The 25722-nt window shown below is 42.2% G+C and overlaps 1 protein-coding gene across 3 annotated transcripts in view; it reads right to left on the bottom strand.

Moving 5' to 3' along the window:
• Positions 1–25722, bottom strand: part of nde1 (nudE neurodevelopment protein 1) — a 53805-nt gene that overhangs the window by 3119 nt on the left and 24964 nt on the right. For all 3 annotated transcript variants that reach the window (XM_078418343.1, XM_078418342.1, XM_078418344.1), the window contains exons 5-8: positions 25062–25198; positions 24804–24977; positions 23068–23150; positions 11173–11327 (exon numbers count right to left, since the gene is read on the bottom strand). In XM_078418343.1, the coding sequence (XP_078274469.1) occupies positions 11173–11327; positions 23068–23150; positions 24804–24977; positions 25062–25198 (549 nt within the window). The remainder of the gene's footprint in view (positions 1–11172; positions 11328–23067; positions 23151–24803; positions 24978–25061; positions 25199–25722) is intronic.

The raw sequence follows: 25722 nt of genomic DNA, 5'->3' as shown, positions 1-25722 counted from the left end.
TTATTTTCCTACACTATTTAGTTACAAGATCGCTTACGTGTGATTGCAAGGATAGATGTTGGAAAAACTACATCGCGCCCTGAAATAGCCTTGCATCCAGTAGAATGCATTTGCCATCCACAGTGAAGAAATGTTACTTCCCTCGAGGGATTTAAAGTTAGTGGCATTCAAAGGGACAAGTAAATGGACTAACCATCACATCAAACTGTCCCTACTTTGATAGAGCTGCTTCCCTCAGCTAAAATGCTAAATATTCACACAGATGGGAGGGGGGGGGGGGGGGGGGCGCGAGTAGGTAGCCCAGAATGGGGGGAACAAACCACACCAGCCAGCCGAGAATCAGAACATTCTCTCACCCATGGAACCCACCGTCACCAAAGCCCAGGGCAAGGGATGATCCTGAAGCTCTACAAGGTGCAGGTCAGGCCACATTTGGAGTATTGAGAGCAACTTTGAGCACCATATCTGAGGAAGGACGTACTGGCTCTGGAGAGGGTCCAGAAGAGGTTTACAAGAATGATCCCAGGAATGAGTGGGTTAACATATGATGAGCATTTGGTGACACCAGGCTTGTACTTTGCTGGAGTTTAGAAGGACGAGGGGGGACCTAATTGCAAATACAGAATAGTGAAAAGTGTGGATAGAGTAGATGTGGAGAGGATGTTTCCATTAGTGAGAGAGTCTAGGACCAGAGGTCATAGACTCAGAATTAAAGGACGTTGCTTTAGGAAGGAGATGAGGAGGAATTTCTTTAGTCAGAGGGTGGCAAATCTGTGGAATTCTTTGCCACAGAAGTCAGTGGAGTTCAAGCCAATGGATATTTTTAAGATAGAGGTAGATTCTTGATTAGTACGCGTGTCAGAGGTTATGGGGATAAGGCAGGAGAATGGAGTTAGGAGGGAGATAGATCAGCCATGATTGAATGGCAGAGTAGACTCGATGGGCCGAACGGCATAATTCTACTATCACTTGTGACCTTACGGTTTGACGGGTTTGATCTCTTCGCTCATGTTATTGTCTGTCAGTGATACCCCAATTCACTCCACCTCCCCCCCCACCCCGCCCCCCAAAGTCAAGGCAAATCTATTTTCTAGAGAATATAAACTATTCATTCATATCATTCATTCATCTCACCACAATTATCTATGCCAACAACATTTGCTTAACAGATTATATCCTATAAATAGACTGCACATGTAGCCTGAGATCATTGTAAAGCATTCTGCACACAAACATGTTAAATTATAGTCGTGGTTGGAGTGGGCAAAATGTGCATAAACAGTGTTCCACAAATAGCAATACAATACATACCCCCTCCCCAGTATTGCTGGGGGGTTGCATGTTGGGATCGAGTTCATAGAAATATGTCCACATTGCAATCTTCCATCACTCCAACTGCAGTAATGCAGAGAGCATCCAAAAGCCAACATTTATAGTTTGAACTGCAAGGCATAGTCCTGCTATAATGCAGTGTCCATTTGTGTTCTCAAGTGCAATTGTATGGAATTACAAAGGTTACAGCCTGTAGGAGCCATTTATGCTTAAATTAGTTGTTGTTATTATATTATGGCCATGTTTAATATTTTTAGTTTCTATCTGTCTGCACTTTGGAAGGTGGGATTTGATACGTAGAGGGGCGTGTCTACATCTGAGGAGGCTAGAGTAGCCACAGAGATTGGTGGTCAGTTTAGTCTCGGAGGATGGGGAGAAAACAGTTTTTTACCACACGGTCACAACTGCGTTGTTTGAAGAGGAAACAGTTGATAAGAACGATAAGTTATGAACTATTATTTGATTTGTGCTACTTTAATAAAGACCAATTAATCAAGAAACAGCGTTTGGAAGATTTATTTTTGCTATCTCAGAGTGCGGTGAGTGCGTGAGCTATATCTCCACCACATCCCCTGAGCAGTAATGGCTATCGAAGTTGGACTTTGAGAAGGTATAGCAACTGCCATTACATTTAAGTAACAAACTGATCTACGCGTGGATAAGTAAAATCCCATTCAACATTGGAATTGAAGAAGAGGCTGAATCTCTGCCAGATTAGAGCTTAAATCCTGGAACAAAGAATCTGCCGGTCGGTCACAGGCAAATTGTCACGGTCTACACCTGGACCATTGGAAGATTGAGGACTTCATTGACCGGGTACAGTGAGTAGATCGACTGTTTGTTGTATTTGTACCGAAGAACAAGTTTAATAGCCTGTATGAACATTCTGCAGAAGTACAGAGAACAGTAAGAAGCTTGTTTATGCTATTTAAAGATAAGCAGCCAGCACTGTGTATATAACCTTGAAAATAACGATGTTGTGAACTTCTACAAGATAAGGTGTAGTCAGTTAGCGATTGTTTATAATAGATACTGGCAAGAAGACCTTCATAACCTTGAAAGTAATGATGCGTTTTTGAAGAAAGACCAGTTGTTTTGAATTCTTAGGTTGTTTATAGAACAAAAGCACCAATTCATCATGGATCTTCCAGCAGGTGGTAGGTGTGAAGAGGAACTGCCACAGGAGGGAGATGTGGAGCCAGAATCAAGAAGATACGAGAAGAGAAACGTCAAGCTCACTGAAAAGGGAGAGGCAGCTTACCTGGAAAGATGCCAGAAGGATAGAGACAAGTTGTGGAAGCAGGTCATCCAGTCAATTGAATACCAGAAGGAACTAATGGAATCAGATGAGAATGCGAGGAGAGTACAATCTAATACCTGGGAGTCCACATCAAAGAGGATCTGACATGGGCAACGCACATTGTCGCACTGGTGGGTAAGGCAAAGCAACGCCTTTACCACCTTAGACAGCTGAGGAAATTCAGTCTCTCTGAGGATCCTTCATTGCTTCTACTCTGGGGCTGTCGAGAGCATCCTGTCCAGCAACATCACAGTCTGGTTTGGGAACAGCTCTGCCCAGGACAGGAAGGCCCTGCAGAGAGTAGTGCGTTCGGCAGAACGCACCATGAGAACTACACTCGCCCCCCTGCAGGACCTATACATCAGGAGGTGCAGATTGAGAGCAAGCAAGATTATGGGGGCCCCCTACCACCCCAGCAACGGACTGTTCCAGCTGCTACGGTCAGGCAAACGCCTCCGCTGTCACGCTGTGAAAACGGAGAGGATGAGACGGAGTTTCTTCCCACAGGCCGTCAGGACTGTTAACTTTTATAACTCCAGGGACTACATTTTGTCTTCTCTGTATTAACTTTAATTTATCTGCTGTAACTGTAATTCTTTTTTTTTTTTGCACAGTCCGCAGGCATTGCCACTTTCATTTCACTGCACATCGTGTATGTGCATGTGACAAATAAACTTGACGACTTAATCTGGATCAATTACTCAACCTCTGCCATGAGGTTGGAGAAAAACAAAACTCAATACTGAGTTTGCAACTGCCTGAGAAACAACGTGAAAGGCACACCACGTGGTTCCAAGAAAGGGTGGAATTTTTCAATGGTTTTGTGGCAGATTCAGAGAAGGGGTTGTTTGAAATCGTAGCCTGAACATTGCGCTCTAGAGTGGGAGAAGCTATGCAACAAGGTGTTGAAGTGGGAGAAGAAATTACACCTCAGGATAGTGTTTCGAACGTTTCAACATGAAGATCAAGACATAAATCTGGTTCTGTAGCCAGTTCAACTACAAGGGTCTCTGCTCAAACGGAAGCCGAAGCCAAGATGGCTGCTCTCTCGCTAGAAGCTGCCGCCTTGGAGAAAAAATATGAGATTGAGAAAAGACAAGAAGAACAGCTGAAGGGACAAGAAGAACAGATGAAGAGAGAGGCTGAGGAGCAAAAAAGGCAGTGGAGGAAGGAGAAGGAAACGCTGGAAATAGCCACGAAGCTGGCAGCTGCCAGAGCAAGGAGGGACATACTGGAAGGCCAAGGATCAAAATGCAAGTATCTCAGAAGAAGAGCTCCTTAGTCCATGAAGGAGCTACTAAGCTGGAAACAGCAGCTAAATTGAACCACAGCCAGAGCCAGTCTGGTCTCGTGATGCAGAACTGGCACTGAGTAAGTGACTGGGCGACAAAACATCATCTCAGCAACCGGGTGCTAGACCAAAGCAAACAACTTTTGGGCTATCTGTTGAGGTTTGTACTAAGCCAGCGACCCAGTACTCTTTTCAAAGGCCAGTTCATCACCCATTTGCGCCCAGCCAGGGATCTCAATGTGAATTCTATGAATTGGTGAGGAATCAAATGAGAATCAGCGAGCTCCTAGCTCAACAAAATCTCCCATCTACCTTACCCCCAATGGAAATTCCAAAGTATGATGGTGATCCTTTGTAATATGAAACTTTCATAATAGCGTTTGAAGGAGTGGAAATGAAAACTACTAGTGACAGAGATCGCTTACGATTTCTGGAGCAATACACAAGCGGATATTCGAAGCAGCTTGTTAAAAGTGGTTGACATCTGCCTGCGGATGAGGGCTATGGAATGGCAAAAGAGTTGCTTAAAGAGCATTTTGGTAACAAACAGAAGATTGCTAATGCATACATGAAGAAGGCCTTTGCTTGGTCAGTTATCAAGGCGAAAGATGTGAAGGTGTTGCATGAGCTTGCCATATTTCTTAGGGGTTGTTGTAACTCGATGAGAAATATCAACCATATGGAAGAAATGAATGTCGTTAGTAATACGAAGGCTATCATTCTAAAACTTCCCTATAGGCTTAGAGAAACGTGGAGAGACAAAGCAGGCCTGATACAGGAGGTTGACGATAGAGAGGCCAAGCTTCCTGACCTGGTGGATTTCATGGAAAGGGAAGTATGGTTAATGTCAAATCTACGCCATGGCAATATTCAAGATCCTAAACCAACAACTGTCAAAGGCTCTACTTTTACTAAAACAAAGGGAAGATCAGGACATAAGGAAAGCAGTTTTGCTGCCGCTGTAATACCCGTAGAAACGAAAGGCGGAATGAGAAGAGATGCATCGACCATTAGGCCACAAGGATTTTGTTTGTCATGCAATGAAGTTGATCACACCATAAGGTGGTGTCCAAAATTCAAGAAGAAGGAATATAAAGAAAAGATGGACTTCTGAAAGAAGGGAATCTGTTATGGATGTTTGAAGAAAGGACACATGGTTAAAGACTGCAGGAGTCGGATAGCTTGTAATATATGTAAACAAGATCATCCTGAATTATTCCACACTGAACAGAATATGGACGAGAAGCCGGAGCAAATGGAACAAAAGGGGAAGCCAGCTACCAGTGATGTTGTTGCCTCACCTCAGTTAAATGCGCATATTGGGGCCGGGGTAGAAACCTGTATTTTCTCCATCTTACCAGTACAGGTAAGGAGTAACAAGGGGAATACAGTGTTGCAAACATACGCTACCTTTTGCACAGAAAGCTGGATGAGAAGGCTGGACATCACAGGAGAAAAGATTAAGCTTCTCTTGAACACCATGAATGGTCAGAAATGCTACGATAGTTATCATATCACAAGTATGGAAATATCTAGTCTGGAGAAAGACAATTTTATACAAATATCTGATGTGTTTACACATGAGACTATGCCCATTTCTCATCCAAATATACCTAAGCAAGAAGACTTGAAACAGTGGCCTCACTTGAAGGATGTCAAGATACCCAAAATAAATTCTGGTATCGACCTTTGAAGGCATTGGAACCCAAGGAGTTTGTCAGCCGTCAAGGGAATGAACCATTTGCTGTGAGGACCCTACTTGGATGGGTTATCTATGGCTCCTTGAGAAGGAACAACGAAACCAGGAAAGGGAAGAACTACCCTGCTGTTGCTAATCGAATATCTACTGTAAATCTAGAATTGTTGATCAAGTAATACAATCACTATTTCAATGAAAGAACCAGCAAGGAATCAGAGGAAATGTCCAGAGAAGCGGTAAAGTTCTTGAGTATTATGAATCACTCAGTAAAGATGACAGGACACTATTGTCTCGACTTACCTTTCAAACAGGAAAGTGTTAGTCTGCCAAATAACCGTTGCATTGCAGAGCAACGCATTCAAAATCTGAAACGCAAGTTTGGCAAGAATATGAAATTTCATGATGAATATACATCTTTCCTCAGAGATGATTGATAATGGTTATGCTGAAAGGGTACCAGAGGGCCAGCTGAATTGCAGTGATGGAGAACTTTGGTACACTCCTCATCACGGGGTGTATCACTCAAAGAAAGAACTTTAAGAGTGGATTGTGACTGTGCAGCGCTTTTTAAGGGTAAATCACTTAACTGTCAACTGCTGCAGGGCCCAAACCTAACCAACTCACACATCGGAGTTCTCATCAGATTCAGACAAGAGTCAGTTGCTTTGATGGTGGATATCAAGGCAATGTTTCATCAGGTCATGTTATCGGAAAAGCATGTCGACTGTCTGCGATTTCTGTGGTGGCCAGATGTGATGCACAAGATCTCGTTGAATGCCGGATGAAGGTGCACCTCTTTGGTGTACTCACCGAGTTGTGCAAATTTTGCATTGGGGAAAACCGTCGAGGACAATAAAGCTCACTTCCCAGAAGAAGTGACAAACACAGTAAAGAACAATTTCTATGTGGACGATTGTTTAAAATCCACGTCTACAGAACAGGAAGCAATCCAAATGGTAAAACATCTGACTTCCCTCTGTAATAAGGGAGGATTCATGCTATCAAAATGGATCAGCAACAGCCGTGCTGTATTGGAAACCATTCCACGAGATAACAGAGCCAAGGAGACCCGGGAGTTGGATTTGCACAAAGACAATCTGCCCATGGAGAGAGCACTGGGATGTTGAAACAAATGTGCTCAAGTTCAGAATCTCAATTCAGGAGTGGCCATGTACAAGTCCTGTCCGTGATTGGTTCTGTTTACGAACCTTTGGGATTTCTTGCATCATTTACACTACCAGCCAAGTTAATTTTGCAGGATCTCTGTAAGAAGAAACTTGGATGGGATGAAAGTATAATGCAAATCTCCTCTGAGCGATGGACAGAGTGGTTAGTAGGTCTCGACAAGATCTCGGAGTTCAGTGTATGAAGCCTGCAAACTTTGGTCAAATCAAATATGCACAGCTGCATTACCTTTCTGATGCAAGTGAAAGTGGTTACGGTACTGTTTCATATCTAAGACTGGAAAATGGCAACAATGAAGTACATGCTGCATTCTTAATGGGAAGGGCCAGAGTGGCACCATTGAAGCAAATGACGATTCCCAGAATGGAGCTTGCAGCCGCAGTCTTAGCTGTCAGAATTGACATATTGCTGCAAAAAGAACTGCAGCTTGAGATGGAGGAATCCACGTTCTGGACTGATAGCACGACACTGCTTAAGTAAGGTATCACAAAATGCTGGAGTAACTCAGCAGGTCAGGCAGCATCTCAAGATATCTCAAGCATCTCTTGAGATGCTGCCTGACCTGCTGAGTTACTTCGATTTGTACCAGCATCTGCAATTATTTTCCTACACAGTGCTTAAGTACATCCACAATGAAAACAAACGCTTTCAAACATTTGTAGCAAACAGGATCTCTTTTGTAAGGGATGCTGCTAATATATCACAGTGGAAATATGTTAATACTAAGGAAAATCCTGCGGATGAAGCCTCTAGAGGATTAACAGCAGACCGCTTCTTAAACAGTAAGAGATGGATCAATGGACCAGAGTTGGTAAGCCAGACAGAGAATGGCCAAATCTTAACCTGGAATCTGAAATCTCTGCTAATGATCCAGAGATCAAGCAAGACATCTCAGGGAACGCCATTATCAAGGATCCATTGGATTCAACAAATTATTTAGTTACCCATTTCTCATCATGGAATAAGTTGAAGACTGTGGTAGCTTGGTTTCTTAAAATAAGGACAATGTTCTTGCTGTTGGCTCGAGAAAGAAAGGAGATTGCTAAAGGTATCTTTGAAAAAGATCCTGACAAACTAAAGGAAAAGGTTGACAGAGATGCAAGTCTTTAAAGCATCATGCCGAGCGAGGACAGTGCTTATGCCCTGATGATCTTTAAAGCATCATGCCGAGCGAGGACAGTGCTTATGCCCTGATGATCTTTAAAGCATCATGCCGAGCGAGGACAGCGCTTATGCCCTGATGATATTTTTAAGGCAGAAAATGCAGTTCTCTGTTTCTGTCAAAGACAAGGATTCAAGGAAGAGCTATCAACATTAGAAGCTGGTGGGCATGGTGTTAAAAGAAGCAGTCATTTATACAGGCCTGATCCGTTACTGGATAAAGGATAAATAGGACTTCTGAGAGTTGGTGGTCGCCTGAATAAACTAGCGATGCCTGAAGAGGCTAAGCATCGCATTATTCTCTCGATGGACTTTCATATTTCAACATTGCTGTTATGACATATCCATGAACAGATGGAGGAAGAAATTATATGCTGTCAAAACTTCGTAAAAAATACTGGATTATCAAAGCTAACTCCGCTGTAAGAGAGGTCATGAGGAATTGTGTTGTTTCCACACGACAATGTGGAAAAGTTGGAGAACAGAAAATGGCAGACTTGCCTCTGGAGAGGATTCAACCTGATAATCCTCCATTTACAGATGTAGTTGATTATTTCAGTCCTATAGAGGTCAAGAGAGGACGGTCTGGTAAAAAGGTATGGTGTAATCTTCACTTGCATGGCAAGCAGACTGGTGCATCTTGAAGTTGCATCTACACTTGACAGACTCCTGTATTCATGCATTACGAAGATTTATCTGTCGACGAGGTCAAGTTTTATCATTAAGATCAGATAATGGTATGAATTTTGTTGGAGTGGAAAGAAAATTGAGAGAAGCTCTTAAAGGCTTGAACCAGAACAAGATCCAGAATGATATGCTTCAACAAGGGTTAGGATGGAATTTTAATCCCCCAGCAGGATCCCATCAGGGCGGTGTTTGGGAACGATTGATCCGCATCGTTCGAAATGTGCTGCGGTCTGTTCTTAAACAACAAGTTCTGGATGATGAAGGATTGCAAACTTTATTTCGTCAAATTGAAGCAATTTTAAATGATCGACCCATTACCAAGAGTTCTGATGCTCCGAGTGACCTGGAAGCACTTACACCAAATCATATTCTTCTGTTGAAAACCAAGCCAATGCTACCACCTGGGCTTTTTGTACAGGAAGATTTGTACGTTAGACACAGATGGAGACAGGTACAATATATGGCAGACCTGTTTTTGGAAACGATGGACACAAGAATATTTGCCTCTAATTCAAGAACGTCAACGATGGTTGAGAGTAAGAAGAAATTTTATTCCAGGTCGTTTTGGTGGTCGATTTTACTGCACCACCAGGTTCTTCGTTGATGGGCAAGATATTGGAGATCATGCCAGGCGTTAAAGGTTTTGTGCGTACTGTACAACTTCAGATTAAGAACAACATTTTTGGTAAGACTGATAACCAAGATATGTCTGCTTCTAGAAGGTGAAGGAGAAGAATGAACAATCGCTAAAGAAGTCTGAATGTTAACATATAAAGCATATTACTTTTGTTTTTGATATATGTTAAGCTTTTATAGCTCCTTTTAGTATCTATTGGTAATTGCTTCGTTATATACATAGAACAATTAGGGGCCAGTGTGTAGGAGCCATTTACACTTAAATTAGTTATTGTTATTATATTATGGCCATGTTTAATATTTTTAGTTTCTATCTGTCTGCACTTTGGAAGGTGGGATTTGATACGTAGAGGGGCGTGTCTACATCTGAGGAGGCTAGAGTAGCCACAGAGATTGGTGGTCAGTTTAGTCAGAGGATGGGTAGAAAACAGTTTTTTTTACCACACGGTAACAACCTCACGGTCACGACTGTGTTGTTTGAAGAGGAAACAGTTGATAAGAACAATAAGTTATGAATTATTCTTTTAGTTTATGCTACTTTAATAAAGAGCAATTAATCAAGAAACAGTGTTTGGAAGATTCGTTTTTGCTATCGCAGAGTGTGGTGTGTAGGTAGACTAGATCTCCACCACATCGCCGAGCAGTAATAGCTATCGAAGTTGGACTTTGAGAAGGTATAGAAACTGCCATTACAAAGCCAGTTCCAAGAGCCATCCAGCTAATCCAGCCTCCCTGCCCATAGCAACGGATATTTTCCTTTCAGATGCTCAACTTCCCTTTGAAATCTCTTGCATTCAATACCGTACTGTGCAAGAAGATTTCTCATCACATCCTCTTAGTTTCCTTTATTCCATTACAGCCGGTGTCAATCTCAGTTCATTTCACCAATGAGTTGTGCATGTCAATTTTCAGACTATATTTTCTTCAAAAGATTGCCTAATTACATCTGCCTTGCCTCCCAATCTAGCCTCCCTTCTACCTGAAACTCACTAATCAAAATTCTTGATAATATTGCTCTGGAACAGCTTCCAATGCTCCGCAAAACTCTCATTTATTCACTCAAATGTCCATTCCCAGAGAAAAAGAGTACTTGTGAACCCTCTTGTTTAGTCACACTACATCTTCTGCCCTAAAGTTTTTATTTTTAACTTTTCCACTTTGGGACTTCCACCACCTCAAGCCACTTTAAAAACAACATCTCGGTTTCCCCCTAAAATATTGCTTGGATGCCATTCTGACTAAGCTTATGTTTGCCCTAATAGCACATTTTGCTGAACAAAATTTCTACCTCTGAAGCACCAGGACATTTGTTGCATTCAAAGGTACAAAATAGGGAAAGGAAAGAAAAACTTTCAGCTTTGAGAGCATTCCATATCCTCCAGACCACACATTCCCAGGCGCTTTACATCAATTAATGATTAGGTATGCAAAATGGCTTTCACATTCCATTAATAATGCAGTGGTAACTATGTAACCTCCAAGTGAAATTGGTAAAGAAAACATAGCCGAGACACCAAGATAATATTCTGACTCCTCTACAATCTTGATGCGGGGTTTAAGGTTTCATCTGAAGGATTCCACTGCCAGCACTACTTTAGCAATGCTAGAGTTTTTTTGCTTCAGTCTCTGCAGGACGAACCCGCATTCTGACTCGCGCAAGAACTAGTAACTGAGCCATGGCTGAAGATGCAAGCCCCCACCTGGCACAGATAAACTAGATCAGTTATATTTGATGAAACCCTTTTTGTTTTAAACTTGGAAGCCACTTTGATCTGGCTAAACTTCCATAAGTAATATTTTACAGCTACATTAGTTACTTCAGCTGTGCACAAAATGAATTAGTCTCCAAGCAATGCAAGTCTATTAAAATGTTTCGCTGACCCTTTGTCATATTGGGGTAGGTTTGCATTTGACATCCGGTTATCATTGTTGTCTTTGATGGAGTGGTTTCCATTCTGAGCAGATGGCAAAGTTCCACGGTTTGGAGACTGATCCCAGACGAAATTCCTACAGGATGCAAGTTTGGACTCCAGAGCCTGTTGAAAAAGCAAACTCCATATTTAGAAATGCGTAGAGGTAAATGAAAACAAAATGCTGCTCAGAAGCAGTCACATTCCCAATTCCTTTGCAAGATATCAGATTATTTCCCTATACTGCCTACTTTCATGCTGAGTGATCACCACCTTTCATGCATTGGGTCCTTCCAGTTTTTGGTTAAACCACAGAGTTGGTATTTCAAGGGTCTAATTATCTTTTAATAGATTGCCTTATTGTGCATTTTAGGTCTGATTATTTTTAATTTGAGAAATCTAATAACATCCAAGCAGATGTAGATGATTTTTTTCCATCTTCAAATGGATGGATGCTTCAGATGTTTAGCAAATTTGAGAATTCACCTGCTGAAAAAAAACTTTAGATTTCTCTCATCTCAACAACTTGGGTTTGAAACAAGGTCCTATGGCAAACAAAAAGAACTGAAGACGACATATGTAGATAGTTTGTGCTTCATGTTTCTTAATGGATTTGGGAAGACAAGTGTATACACTTTTAATAAAATTGTCTTCATAATTTGAAAATATCATTGGCACTTAAAAGCTTGCCCAAAGTTGTCCTGTGGCCAAGGATTAGAAAAGGTTGCAAAGTTGGAACTTTTAAACAACGGGATGTGGTGTGGCAAATATGCCAACTCTTATACCTCTGCACTGAATTTTTGTTTTGGGTGGGTTGGGAAAATTTGGTTATTGCAGGCTAAACCAGCATTTTCTTTGTTAATACGCATCTCTAATTACCTTCCAGGTAATTAGGGTTAGTCTGAAGAAGGGTCTCGACCAGAAACGTCACCCATTCCTTCTCTCCTGAGATACTGCCTGACCTGCTGAGTTACTCCAGCATTTTGTGAATAAATACCTTCAAGGTAATGGCGAGCTGTTCTCAGCCCCATTCTCCTGCCTTCTCCCCATAACCCCCGACACCCATACTGATCAAGAACCTGTCAATCTCTGCCTTAAAAATATCAATTGACTTGGCCTCCACGGCCGTCTTTGGCAATGAGTTCCACAGATTCACCACCCTCTGACTAAATAAATTCCTCCTCGTCTCCTTTCTAAAGGTACATGCTTTTATTCTGAGGCTGTGGCCTCTGATCCTAGACTCTCACACCCGTGGAAGAGTGGGATAACTAGGAGATGGATTATTCACAATTCGTTATCCTTCTCCATAACTAAATCCAAATCATGCATTACAACTTAACTCCAAAGATCACCAACTTCAATTGGATAAGAAGGAATCTAGCCAGAGTAAAGAGGAACCAAAGAGACCTGACAGGGAAAAATGTAACAGAGCAAGAAGTGTTCTTGAGGCAGCTATTTTTTGAGGGAGAGGCTAGGCATGGCAGAAAGGTTAAAATGTGTATAATGTACATCAGGTACATTCAAGCACCTGGCTTAATACAAAAAGTTGAGGAAAGATACAAAGGAAAATAGAATTAGCTGAAAATGAGAGAATAAAATGGAAGTTAACAAAAACAAACCCCAATATCTTGCAAGGAAATTAAAAATAGGTGGCATGTGGTAGTGGGGGACGATTAGGGACCAAGTTTGGGCCCAAACCTCTCCTGCTTTGGTGCAGCACCCTCTCCACCTCCTCCCCATCCTCCCCCCCCCTCCCTCCAAACCCCTCCCTAGAAGATAGATTTAAACTTTAAAATGCGAATAACTTTTAAAATATAACACCAATTTCAATGAAACTTCTTCCATTAGCACCAAAGGGACGACGGTGAGTAAAGTGGGCGTAAAATTGTCGCGCTATTGTATACCTTTTGGTTGTAATTCAGGAACAAACAATATATATAGATAGATTAAGGTAATATGCCAATAAGAATGGGGCTAGACTAGAAGACTAGATTTAAATACTTTGTGCCAGTACTTGAACAAGATCATGCTGATTGGTAATATAGACTGTCGGTAGGTTGAGAGCTGACAGGCAGGATGTACTGAGCAGACTGGCGATGCTTCAAGTGGATGTCATCAGGTCCAGATGGCTGCATCTCAAACCATTAATTCAGGATGGAGATACAATAGCTGACATTTTCCCACTTCGAGGTAACTGTTAGAGGTAAACACAAAATGCTGGAGTAACTCAGCAGGACAGGCAGCATCTCGGGAGAGAAGGAATGGGTGACGTTTCGGGTCGAGACCCTTCTTCAGACTGATGTCTTCAACTGTTAGAGGTTACTGATTAATGGTTTAAGTTAATTGCACACAGCACCATTTGTAAAAGAATTTATGGCTGATCTGATCTCAGCCCCAATTTACTTTTGCTACCTTATCTGAAAACCCTCAATATTTGTTACAGTCTAAAAAAATGATGAAAGAATGGATCGACTGGGCTTAATTCACTGGAATTTAGAAGGATGAGGGGATCTTATAGACACATATAAAATTCTTAAAGGATTGCACAGGCTAGATGCATGAAAAATGGTCCCGATGTTGGGGGAGTCCAGAACCAGGGGGTCACAGTTTAAGAATAAGGGGGAGGCCATTTAGGACTGAGTTGAGGAAAAACTTCTTCACCCAGAGAGTTGTGAATCTGTGGAATTCTCTGCCACAGTAGGCAGTGGAGGACAAATCATTGGATGTTTTGAGATTATTACACCAAAGGTACTGGAAGAGAGGAATGTGGATGATGGTGAAGGGAAGGAATCTTGGAATGCAAGGGACCCTCTTGTATCTCTTGAGAACATGTTCACCCACTTGGAAGCTGTCGGGGAAGAAGACGTTGCCACACTGAGCGGCAGTCTGGTTTGCAAAGCAAAACGTGCTGTTGAGCCAAAACCAAAGTGGCTGACTTCAGGCAACAACGTGGTAGTAGGAGACTCCATTGTGGGAGGTACGGACAGGGGTTTCTGCGGCAACAGGCGGGATTTGAGGATGGTGTGCTGCCTCCCTGGTGCCAGGATCCCGGATGTCACGGACAGAGTGCAGAAAATCCTCAAGGGCGAAGGTGAACAGCCGGAAGTGGTAGTGCATGTCGGCACAAACGATGTCGGAAAGAAGGGGATGAATATTCTGCAGCGTGACTTTAGAGAGCTCGGAAAAATGCTGAAAAGCAGGACCTCCAGGGTGGTAATCTCCAGTTCCTCGTGCTGGTGAGAGCAGGAACAGGGAGATACAGGACCTGAATGTGTAGCTGAGGAGCTGGTGCAGGGCGCAGGGAAACAGTTATTTACAGACCCCCAAATAGTAGCCTGGGTGTAGGGTGTAAGTTGCAGCAGGAGTTCAAACTGGCATGTAAGAAAGGTAATGCCACTGTGGCGATGGGGGATTTCAATATGCAGGTAGACTGGGAAAATCAGGTTGGTTCTGGACCCCAAGAAAGAGTTTGTAGAGTGCCCCCGAGATGGATTCTTAGAGCAGCTTGTACTGGAGCCTACCAGAGAAAAGGCAATTCTGGATTTAGTGTTGTCCAATGAACCAGATTTGATAAGAGAACTCGAGGTAAAGGAACCGCTTGGAGGTAGTGATCATAATATGATTAGTTTTCATCTGTAATTTGAGAGGGAGAAGGTTAAATAGGAAGTATCAGTATTGCAGTTGGACAAAGGTGAGTCTGTGGAATTCTCTGCCACAGAAGGTAGTTGAGGCCAGTACACTGGCTATATTTAAGAGGGAGTTAGATGTGGCCCTTTTTGCTAAAGGGTTCAGGGGGTATGGAGAGAAGGCAGGTACAGGCTACTGAGCTGGATGATCAGCCATGATCATATTGAATGGCGGTGCAGGCTCGAAGGGCCGAATGGCCTACTCCTGCACCTATTTTCTATGTTTCTATGTTTCTATGATTTAGATTCTTAGACCACTGGGATGTTTTGGGGTAAGGGGGAATTGTACAAAAGGGGATCTGTTTTAGGGCAAGGGGGAATTGTACAAAAGGGACGGATTGCACCTTAACAGGTGGGGGACCAGCATTCTCGCAGGCACGTTTGCCACTGCTACACGGGTGTTTTTCAACTAAATGGAGGGGGGGGGGGTCAAATGGGATAGTCAAGGATGGCGTTAAAGGGAAAGAGAGTAAAGGGATAGATAATGACCCCAGAATTAACAGGAAAGAAAGCTCACAAAGGGATGGGAGAGTATGGCCAAGTGTAATAGGAATCGATGTGAAAGGTGAGATGGGTAAGGAATTAAAAGTATTGTGTATGAATGCGAAGTATAAGTAAAGTAGATGAGCTTGAGGCTCAGTTAGAGGTTGGTAGATATGACATTGTGGGGATTACAGAGTCGTGGCTGCAGGAGGATTGGGCCTGGGAACTTAATATTCAGGGTTATACATCCTATAAAGGACAGGCAGGTGGGCAGAGGCGGTGGGGTAGCTGTGTTGGTGAGGGACGAAATTCAGTCTCTAGCGAGAGGTGACATAGGGACTGACGAGGTAGAGTCACTGTGGATAGAGTTGAGGAATTGTAAAGGTAAGACAACACTAATTAAAGTTATTTACAGACCCCCAAATAGTAGCCCGGGTGTAGGGTGTAAGTTGCAGCAGGAGTTCAAACTGGCATGTATGAAAGGTAATGCCACTGTGGTGATGGGGGATTTCAATATGCAGGTAGACTGGGAAAATCAGGTTGGTTCTGGACCCCAAGAAAGAGAGTTTGTAGAGTGCCTCCGAGATGGATTCTTAGAGCAGCTTGTACTGGAGCCTACCAGAGGAAAGGCAATTCTGGATTTAGTGTTGTCCAATGAACCAGATTTGATAAGAGAACTCGAGGTAAAGGAACCGCTTGGAGGTAGTGATCATAATATGATTAGTTTTAATCTGCAATTTGAGAGGGAGAAGGTTAAATAGGAAGTATCAGTATTGCAGTTGAACAAAGGGGACTATGAAAGCATGAGAGAGGAGCTGGCCAAGGTCGACTGGAAAGGGATCCTAGCAGGAATGATGGTGGAACAGCAATGGCAGGAATTTCTGGGCATAATCCGGAAGATGCAGGATCATTTCATTCCAAAGAGGAAGAAAGATTCTAAGGGGAGTAAGAGGCAACTGTGGCTGACAAGGGAAGTTAGGGATGGAATAAAACTAAAAGAAAAGATGTATAACACAGCAAAGAGTAGCAGGAAGCCAGAGGATTGGGAAACTTTCAAAGGGCAACAGAAGGTAACAAAACGGGCAATGCGGGCTGAAAAGATGAAGTACGAGGGGAATCTGGCCAAGAATATAAAGGACAGTAACAGCTTCTTTAGATATGTTAAGAGAAAAAGAGTAGCAAAGTCAAATGTGGGTCCCTTGAAGGCAGACACAGGTGAAATTATTAAGGGTAAGAAGGAAATGGCAGAACAGTTGAACAAGTACTTCGGATCTGTCTTCACTAAGGAAGACACAAACAATCTCCCAGATGTACTAGAGGACAGAGGATCTAGAGGGACAGAGGAACTGAAAGAAATTTGCATTAGGCGAGAAATAGTATTGGGTAGACTGATGGGACTGAAGGTTGATAAATCCCCTGGGCCTGATGGTCTGCATCCCAGGGTACTCAGGGAGGTGGCTCTAGAAATAGTGGACGCATCGGTGATCATTTTCTAATGTTCAATAGATTCTGGATCAGTTCCTGTGGATTGGAGGATAGCTAATGTTATCCCACTTTTCAAGAAAGGAGCGAGAGAGAAAACGGGGAATTACAGACCAGTTAGCCTGACATCGGTGGTGGGGAAGATGCTGGAGTCAATTATTAAAGAGGTAATAACGGTGCATTTGGACAGCATTAAAAGGATAAGTCCAAGTCAACATGGATTTATGAAAGGGAAATCATGCTTGACTAATCTTCTGGAATTTTTTGAGGATGTGACAAGTAAAATGGATGAAGGGGAGCCAGTGGATGCAGTGTATCTAGACTTTCAGAAAGCCTTTGATAAGGTCCCGCACAGGAGATTGGTGACTAAAATTAGAGCACATGGTATTGGGGGTAGGGTGTTGACATGGATGGAAAATTGGTTGGCAGACAGGAAGAAGAGAGTAGGAGTAAACAGGTCCTTTTCAGAATGGCAGGCAGTGGTGAGTGAAGTGCCGCAAGGCTCAGTGTTGGGGCCGCAACTGTTTACCATATATATTAATGATTTGGAAGAGGGAATTAGAAGTAACATTAGCAAGTTTGCAGATGACACAAAGCTGGGTGGCAGTGTGAACTGTGAAGAGGATGTTAGGAGGTTGCAGGGTGACCTGGACAGGTTGAGTGTGAGGGCAGATGCGTGGCAGATGCAGTATAATATAGATAAATGTGAGGTTATCCACTTTGGTGGCAAAAACAAGGAGGTAGATTATTATCTCAATTGTGTCAGGTTAGGTAAGGGGGAAGTGCAGTGAGACCTGGGTGTCCTTGTACACCAGTCACTGAAAGTTGGCGTGCAGGTACAGCAGGCAGTGAAGAAAGCTAATGGCATGTTGGCCTTCATAACAAGAGGATTTCAGTATAGGAGTAAAGAGGTTCTTCTGCAGTTGTATAGGGCCCTGGTAAGACCACATCTGGAGTATTGTGTACCGTTTTGGTCTCCTAATTTGAGGAAGGACATCCTTTAACTGAGGCAGTGCAGCGAAGGTTCACGAGTTTAATCCCTGGGATGGTGGGACTGTCATATGAGGAAAGATTGAAAAGACTAGGCTTGTATTCACTGGAGTTCAGAAGGATGTGAGGGGATCTTGTAGAGACATAGACAATTATAAAAGGACTGGACAACCTAAATGCAGGAAAAATGTTCCCATTGTTGGGGGAGTCCAGAACCAGGGGCCACAGTCTAAGAATAAAGGGGAGGCCATTTAAAACTGAGGTGAGAAGGAACTTTTTCATCCAGAGAGATGTGAATTTGTGGAATTCTCTGCCACAGAGGGCAGTGGAGGCCAAATCACTGGATGAATTTAAGAGAGAGTTCGATATAGCTCTGGGGGCTAGTGGAACCAAAGGATATGGGGAGAAGTTGGGGAATAGGTTACTGATTGTGGATTATCAGCCATGATCACAATGAATGGCAGTGCTGGCTCGAAGGGACGAATGGCCTACTCTTGCACCTATTTTCTATGTTTCTGTTTTCAAGAGAGAGTTAGATATAGCGCTTAGGGCTAACGGAATCAAGGGATATGGGGAGAAAGCAGGTACGGAGTACTGATTTTGGATGATCAACCTTGATCATGTTGAATGGTGGTGCTGGCTCGAACAGCCGAATGGCCTACTCTTACACCTATTTTCTATGTTTCTAAAATATTGAATGACCCACATCTCTCACACCGAGGTAACCATGGATCTTGGTCATTGAACTTCACAAGCCGTTCATGTCTTACAGGCAACCATTACTTGAATACTAATTTTCTCCTTTCCTTCCCCCCCCCACACGCCACCTCATTAGTTATAGACTCTCCCAGCAAGGGAAACATTCTCATACCAATTGCCATGTTTACAAGTTTTCAATAAGATCTCCCCAAATCACAAACATAGTCCTAATCTACTCTTTACATTCAGAGACAGAGGGTCAGAGATATACATCACAATGGCTTAAAGGACCCATTTGCAAGTCTTGCCTAGTAAGGAACTGCAGATGCTGGTTTACACCAAAGATAGACCCAAATTGCTGGAGTAACTCAATGGGTCAGGCAACATTTCTGGAGAAAAAGAATAGATAACATTTCGGGTTGAGACCCTTCTTCCAATGTCTAAGGATCTTGACCCAAAACATCACCTATTCTTTTTCTCCAGAGATGCTGCCCGACCTGCTGAGTTACTCTGCAGCATATTTTGTCTATCTTCTATGCTAATCATTAATTACCCACTTATACCAATCTCTTTTTTCCCCTATCATCTCCACGAACTCCGACAGATTCTACCACTCATTACATACCTGGGGCAATTTGCAATGGCCAGTTTATCTTTGGAACATGGGAGGAAACCAATATCAAAGGGAGAATTGGCAAACGCCACACAAGCATCGAAGATCAGGAAAGAACCCGACCTCTGGGATATTGAGGCAGTTTCGTTACTGGGTGCACAACTGCACTGCTCTTTCCTCCAGGACAACTACCTCACCACATCTATCAAGTTTGCGAGCCTTCTCTGCACCGCTACCATGAATAAAGAGACCAAATCGTACTCCAGATTTGGAGTCAGCAGAACCAGTGGAGCAAGGAATCCCTACTTTGGTACTCAATCTCCCTTGTAATGTATCAGCACGCTAACCTAACTTTGTATACGTGAATACCAACAACTCCCTTAAACACCAACGCGTATTAATCTCACAACAGCACTGGACTGCTGTTTTTAATCCTTCCTACCAAATTGGATAATCTTATTTCAAAATGTTAATTCCCCTGACTGCAGCACAAAACCAGGCTGGGATGGAGAAAAGGATTGTAACTGTCCACTAGATCCAGGAGGAAATGTTGCCTTGGCTTTCCGACCAACTATAGGAAACACAAGCTGCCAGAAGTAGGTACAATCAAAAGACACTTGCACACGGATAGGAAAGGTTTTGAGGGATAAGGGGCAGGCACGAACAGGTGGGATTGGCTTTGTTAGGCAACTTGGTCAGCATGGACTAATTGGGCTGAAGGGCTGTTTCCATGCTGTATAACTCTGGAAGTAAATGGAACCACAAACTTCTGATGTCAATGGGATGCATCCCAATTTGCAGAGGAAGAGAGGTGCACAAGCTTGCAATTCTTAATAGATACAGGAATGGTCCCAGAGGGTCAGTGGACTGCAAGGATTATAGACAATAGGTGCAGGAGGAGGCCATTCGGCCCTTCGAGCCAGCACCGCCATTCAATGTGATCATGGCTGATCATTCTCAATCAGACCACTCCAAAGACGTACAGGTATGTAGGTTAATTGGCTGGGTAAATGTAAAAAATTGTCCCTAGTGGGTGTAGGATAGTGTTAATGTACGGGGATCGCTGAGCGGCACGGACTTGGAGGGCCGGCACCGCCATTCAATGTGATCATGGCTGACCATTCTCAATCAGTACCCCGTTCCTGCCTTCTCCCCATACCCCCTGACTCCGCTATCCTTAAGAGCTCTATCTAGCTCTCTCTTGAATGCATTCAGAGAATGCATCTCATCAACATCTTGTACAGTTGCAACACAATAACAGCACAAGTAATCAGCCTGTGTGGCTGACTATGTATTTGTACCCATAGGTCTCTGTTCTACAACAGTCACAGTAAATGGCAGGACCCAGAAGTCCTACCCTCTTAACTAGGGTTGCCAACTGTCCCGCATTAGCCGGGACCGTATCTTGGGCTAAATTGGTTTGTCCTGTATTGGACCACTCTTGTCCCTTATTAGGCCCGGACACTGTAGGCCGGGGGCCACCGTAGTCCCGGACAGTTTAGGCCCGGGCGCCGCCTAGCGTAGCAACCCGCCTCCCGGCTCGCCTGGCCGCCATTGGCGGAGCGGGAGCACGTGGCCGCTGGCTGGGTGATGTCATGTGGGGCGCGGGGGCAGTGATGTCACCCTTTGTGCCTTATTTGGGAATGACAACGTTGGCAACCCTACTCTTAACTGACCAAAATGCAACACTTCAATATGCTTCTCTTTGGCTCATTTTCCCCATTGATCTAGACAAAGTTTAAGATTACACTATCTACCAACCCACCAACTTATGCCGTCCACAAATTTACTAAATACATTCTCAAAAGGTGTTAAGATAGATGACAAACATTGGATCTAGCACATATCCCTGTCACAGGCCCTCATTAATCCTTTTGGTCGTGTCAAAAATTTCAATCAAATGAGACATGATTTCCCACACAATGCTGACCATCCAATAGAATTTCCAAATGTAAAAAAGAGTCGTGCCTAATCGGCTGCCAGCTTTCTTTGATTCTCATATCTCCAGGGCAGTTTACGATTGCACATTTTCAATGCAATTGGGGTCAGCTGTTTATATCTGCTTTTAGTTTTAGAGATACAGCATGGAAACAGGCCCTTTGGCCCACCAAATCTGGGCCAGCCAACAATCCTATTAAATCATTCCTAGTTCACTAGGAATGGGCCATCCACTAGCTCTATCCGACACCGACAATAATTTACAGAAGCCAATTTACCTACAAACCTACACGTGTTTGGAATGGGGGAGGAAAACCTGAGCGATCAGAGAAAATCCATGCAGCCACAGAGAGAACGTATAAACTCTGTACAGACAGCACCCGTAGTCTGGATCGAACGTAGGTTTCTGGCATTGCAAGGCAATAACTCTACCACTGCACTGCCCTAATTTATCCATTGCAAGATTTGCTGTTCATTCTGTACACACATATTTTAATTGACTTCAGTATAAATAGTATGGATGTTTATGAATTTGCAAAACTTTGCAAACAGTCACAGTACATTGGAAAACTGAGTTACATGATACAATTTATTGTTTTTTAAATTCTCAGCGCAATCTTTATACTTCACTAAATATTCAAAGTATCAAATCCTAATAAAGGATCAAACCTGGAAGCAACATCTAGTTCATACATCAAATCCAGGCTACAAAGTAAATTTAACACAGTAGCAAATATACAATATCTACAGTTTGTTTATGTTGCAATATCCTTTCACATCGCCTTTAATAGCAGTTGACTTTAAATAATTTGCATTGACTGAAGTACAGAGAAGCTACGAGATATTGGAAATTACTCAAATAGGAATGGTTTTCAAAACCCCTTAACAGAATATTTTTCATCATCATAACACTCATTAGTGTTTTGCACCCAAAACGAGTAACAATGAGGACATACTAAACATGCTAAGATGCTTCACCTGAATAATCCAGTTCTGGTGCCATCAAATTTATATCCCATTTTAAATTGTATCGCCAAAAACATTGCATAAAATTAGCAATGGATTCTTTAAAGAATATGGCATGTCGCAAGTGGTCGGATGACATAATTCCACATGCAGTAAACGACTATACTTTTCTAACAAGTTGCTTATGTACATAGGCCACACTGTGAAATATAGTTAATATACAGACATGAATTTATCAAGGAGCTCTGCTCTTCACCTCAATTAACATTGATCCCAACTCCCCTCCCCCCTCAATTACCTCAATGGTTTAAAAACTACAACTAATTTTAAGGGTGACTGTGACCACCAGCAATAACAAGAGTGCAAACAGTGGAGCTTCCTAGCAAGGGCAACAGGGCCAGTGAAACTGGCAGCCAGTGCCACAACACGGTGCAAACCATTTAATATAAAATGACCCATGAACAAAAAACAACTTGATACTGACTTCAGAGTCAGAGTCTGGAAAGAAAGAAATACATCCTCAACTGCACACGATTGAACACCAGAGTAAAACATAATCGTCAGCTTCTTTGCAAGTACCAGTTTTAGAGAACTACATCAACCAATTGCTGCAGATATTCTGGACAATTCAACTGTTCGCCTTTTTCTTTATAACTCACCAAGGGATAAATTAGTGAAATATAAATAATTAAATTGCTGCCGAACAAAGAAAATGTTCACTGTGATAAAAATGCATTGCAAAACAAGTAGATATTTGAAGGCCCACAGGAGTTCAAAAAGATTCTCCCATGACAAGCTCACAAATTTTTAAAAAGAGGGGCAAGTATTATTAAATATTTTATACTTGTCATTTCAGGAAAAATGAGCTGCCACTGATCCTTGTGAAATGCCCAGACTTGCCCACGATCTAATGTTTGTGCAACATAGTCATAAATTTACAGAAGGCAAGGATGAGAGTTAAAGAACCAACATATTCAATTAACCCTGCACTTAGTGCTGCGAATCTTACCCCAACTTTCCTAAGCAAGTCTCCCACTATGTTAAGTGCAGATATCCTGGCTGATGGAGTCAGAGGACTGCCAGTGTAACCATCTGGAAAAGTTGAAACACAAAAATAGACAAATAATTAGGGGACATAATATTAACCAAATCATAGACTGAAAAAAAGTAATTGAGCAAACGAGAGTGCTTTAAAACTTTAGTTTACAGGGAATGAGGCCATTTAAACATGAGGCTTGAGTTAATCCCATCATCCAAAGATTGATTGTAGGCACAAAATGCTGGAGTAACTCAGCGGGTCAGCTGGCATCTCAGGAGAGAAGGAATGGGTGACGTTTTGGGGCGAGATCCTTCTTTAGACTGCGAATTCTCCTGGCAGTTTTTTGCCCGACACATCTTGCCACTCCACTGCATATTCTCCTAGCAGTTTTTGTTTCCTATCCAAAGATTGATTCTCAATTTATTACCACCCCACCAACTCTATTCTCTTTGGCACCTAACAATCTGAGTTTATCTCAAATACAGGTGCTCCTCGACTTACGATGGGGTTACATTCCGAGAAACCCATCAGAAACCGAAAATATCGTAAGCCGAAATGCATTTAATGCACCTGATCACGTGGCCAGAAGCAATCTGAGGCTCGCTACAGGTCGCTGCCCTTTGCACCATCGCAAAGTCGAAATATCGTAAGCTGGGGAGCACCTGTTTATTAAATGGTCAAGTGTCCAAAGCCATCTTTATCAGAGATGGACAAACCTTTCTGGGATGATAGCTCTGGACACCAGGGTCTGCAGCCACACTAACTCAGCTAATTATGCAATTCTGTGATTAACTCATTTCAATGAGACCATATCAGATTCTAAACTCAAGTATACATCTATTTTCGTTTCTCATAAAAGGCCATTTCAAGCAGAGGAAATAATCTTGTGACTTTATACTGCATTTCCTCCAAAAGACAAGAACATTGAGGAAAGGAGACCAAAACAGAGTACTTGCATCTGGTCTCAAGCCTGGTACAGCAGCAGCAAGATTTTCTTACTTTTGTACCCCAACTCACGTTTAATAACTTGTGACAAAAAGCTGCAGAACCATTTGCTTTACTCTTCCTAGCAGACAGTACCACCCAGGTTGCATCTAAACACTAATATATAAAGTGTGCTTGGTTATCTAAGTAAAATGAAAAACCCTTGTTTCCCCATTTTATGTTTCAGCTTCGTCACTTAACCTGCTTCTACATTTCTATGCAGCCTTTTTAGTTAATTTCCCACCTTGCAATATTTAATCAAACTTCGATACAGTGCAATCAGCCCTTTCATCCAAGTTACCAATGTAAATATATCACGGCAAGAGTATCCAAAGTGCAACGTTAAACAGGTGTTTAAAGTTAACACCCCCCATTCTGCCCAATATAGTTTAGACCCTACCTTAGTCTTTTGTCATCAACTGGATTTAAATCCAACTTTAAACAAGCCCACTGTCAAATTTTTTTTTTAAATTTAAAGACTCGTGGAATACAAAATCATTCATTTTCCACGCCTTTTATATTTGTCACAAATCCTGCAAGATTAATTTCTTGTCGCATTTGTGTTGCCATATTTAATGACTGATCATTGGAAGAAGGGTCTCGACCCGAAACGTCACCCATTCCTTCTCTCCTGAGATGCTGCCTGACCTGCTGAGTTGCTCCAGCATTTTGTAAATAAATACCTCAGATCATTAAAACAGCAATAAGAGTTTTGTAACTACCTTTTGTAATTAAGGAAGGTGTGTGGAACACACTGCTGGGTGTTTTGCAGAGGAGTGGGGTTGAAGGACCTGTGGATGCTGTATTGTATTGTTGCAATGTTGTCTTTTCAGACTCCACAGAGGGCTTTCTGATCGATTCAGGTTTTTGCTGTACTGCCAATTCTTGTCTCAGATCTGGAAGGAAATTAATTTTAGTGCAAAATGTTCTGACAAAACTCAAGCATGTGATTGTACATGTAAAATAAAATAAACATGTACCTCTTGCTTCATCTTTTAGTCTTTGTACAGAAACCAGGAGGTTTTCTTTTTCATCAAGTTCACTCTCCAGTAAGGCGTTTCTCTCAATTGCCTGGTTCATGCGCTGCTCAAAGTCTTCCAGGGACATAATAGTCGCTCTAGTAGAATTATAAAGGTATACATAGGATCAATAACTACAAGTACCAGATTTTACAAGACAAAAAAAGGTCCAAAAACCAAGACAATGTTATGATTTTCTATTTAAAATGCAAGTACAACTTCAATAAAATTTAAAAGTTGCACATTGCAAATAGTATTACAAAATAAATACTTCCTAATGGTCACTTAAACCAATGTTTGCTAAATCACTATATGATTAGATTCTATATCACTGTTGAACTAGTATTGAAGTTTTGTTTTTAAAGTTTCTGTTGCCATATTTAATGACTGATGGAAGCAAATGCCAAAACATCTCAGATCATTAAAACATCAATAAAAGTTTGTAATTACCTTTTGTAATTAATAAAATGGTTCATTAAAAACATTCTCAATGTTGGTGAAAACATTACACAATTCCATTTGCTCACTTTGACAGTGAAAAATCTATACATTAAAAATTGTACTACAATAACTGTTGTGTTGACTGTATAATAACAGAAGCCTTACACCTGGATAATGATCC

Source organism: Rhinoraja longicauda, chromosome 21 (assembly GCF_053455715.1).
Source record: "Rhinoraja longicauda isolate Sanriku21f chromosome 21, sRhiLon1.1, whole genome shotgun sequence".
Taxonomy (NCBI): domain Eukaryota; kingdom Metazoa; phylum Chordata; class Chondrichthyes; order Rajiformes; family Arhynchobatidae; genus Rhinoraja; species Rhinoraja longicauda.
The sequence above is the reverse complement of the archived record's forward strand: the minus strand, read 5'-3'. Positions and strand labels throughout refer to the sequence as shown.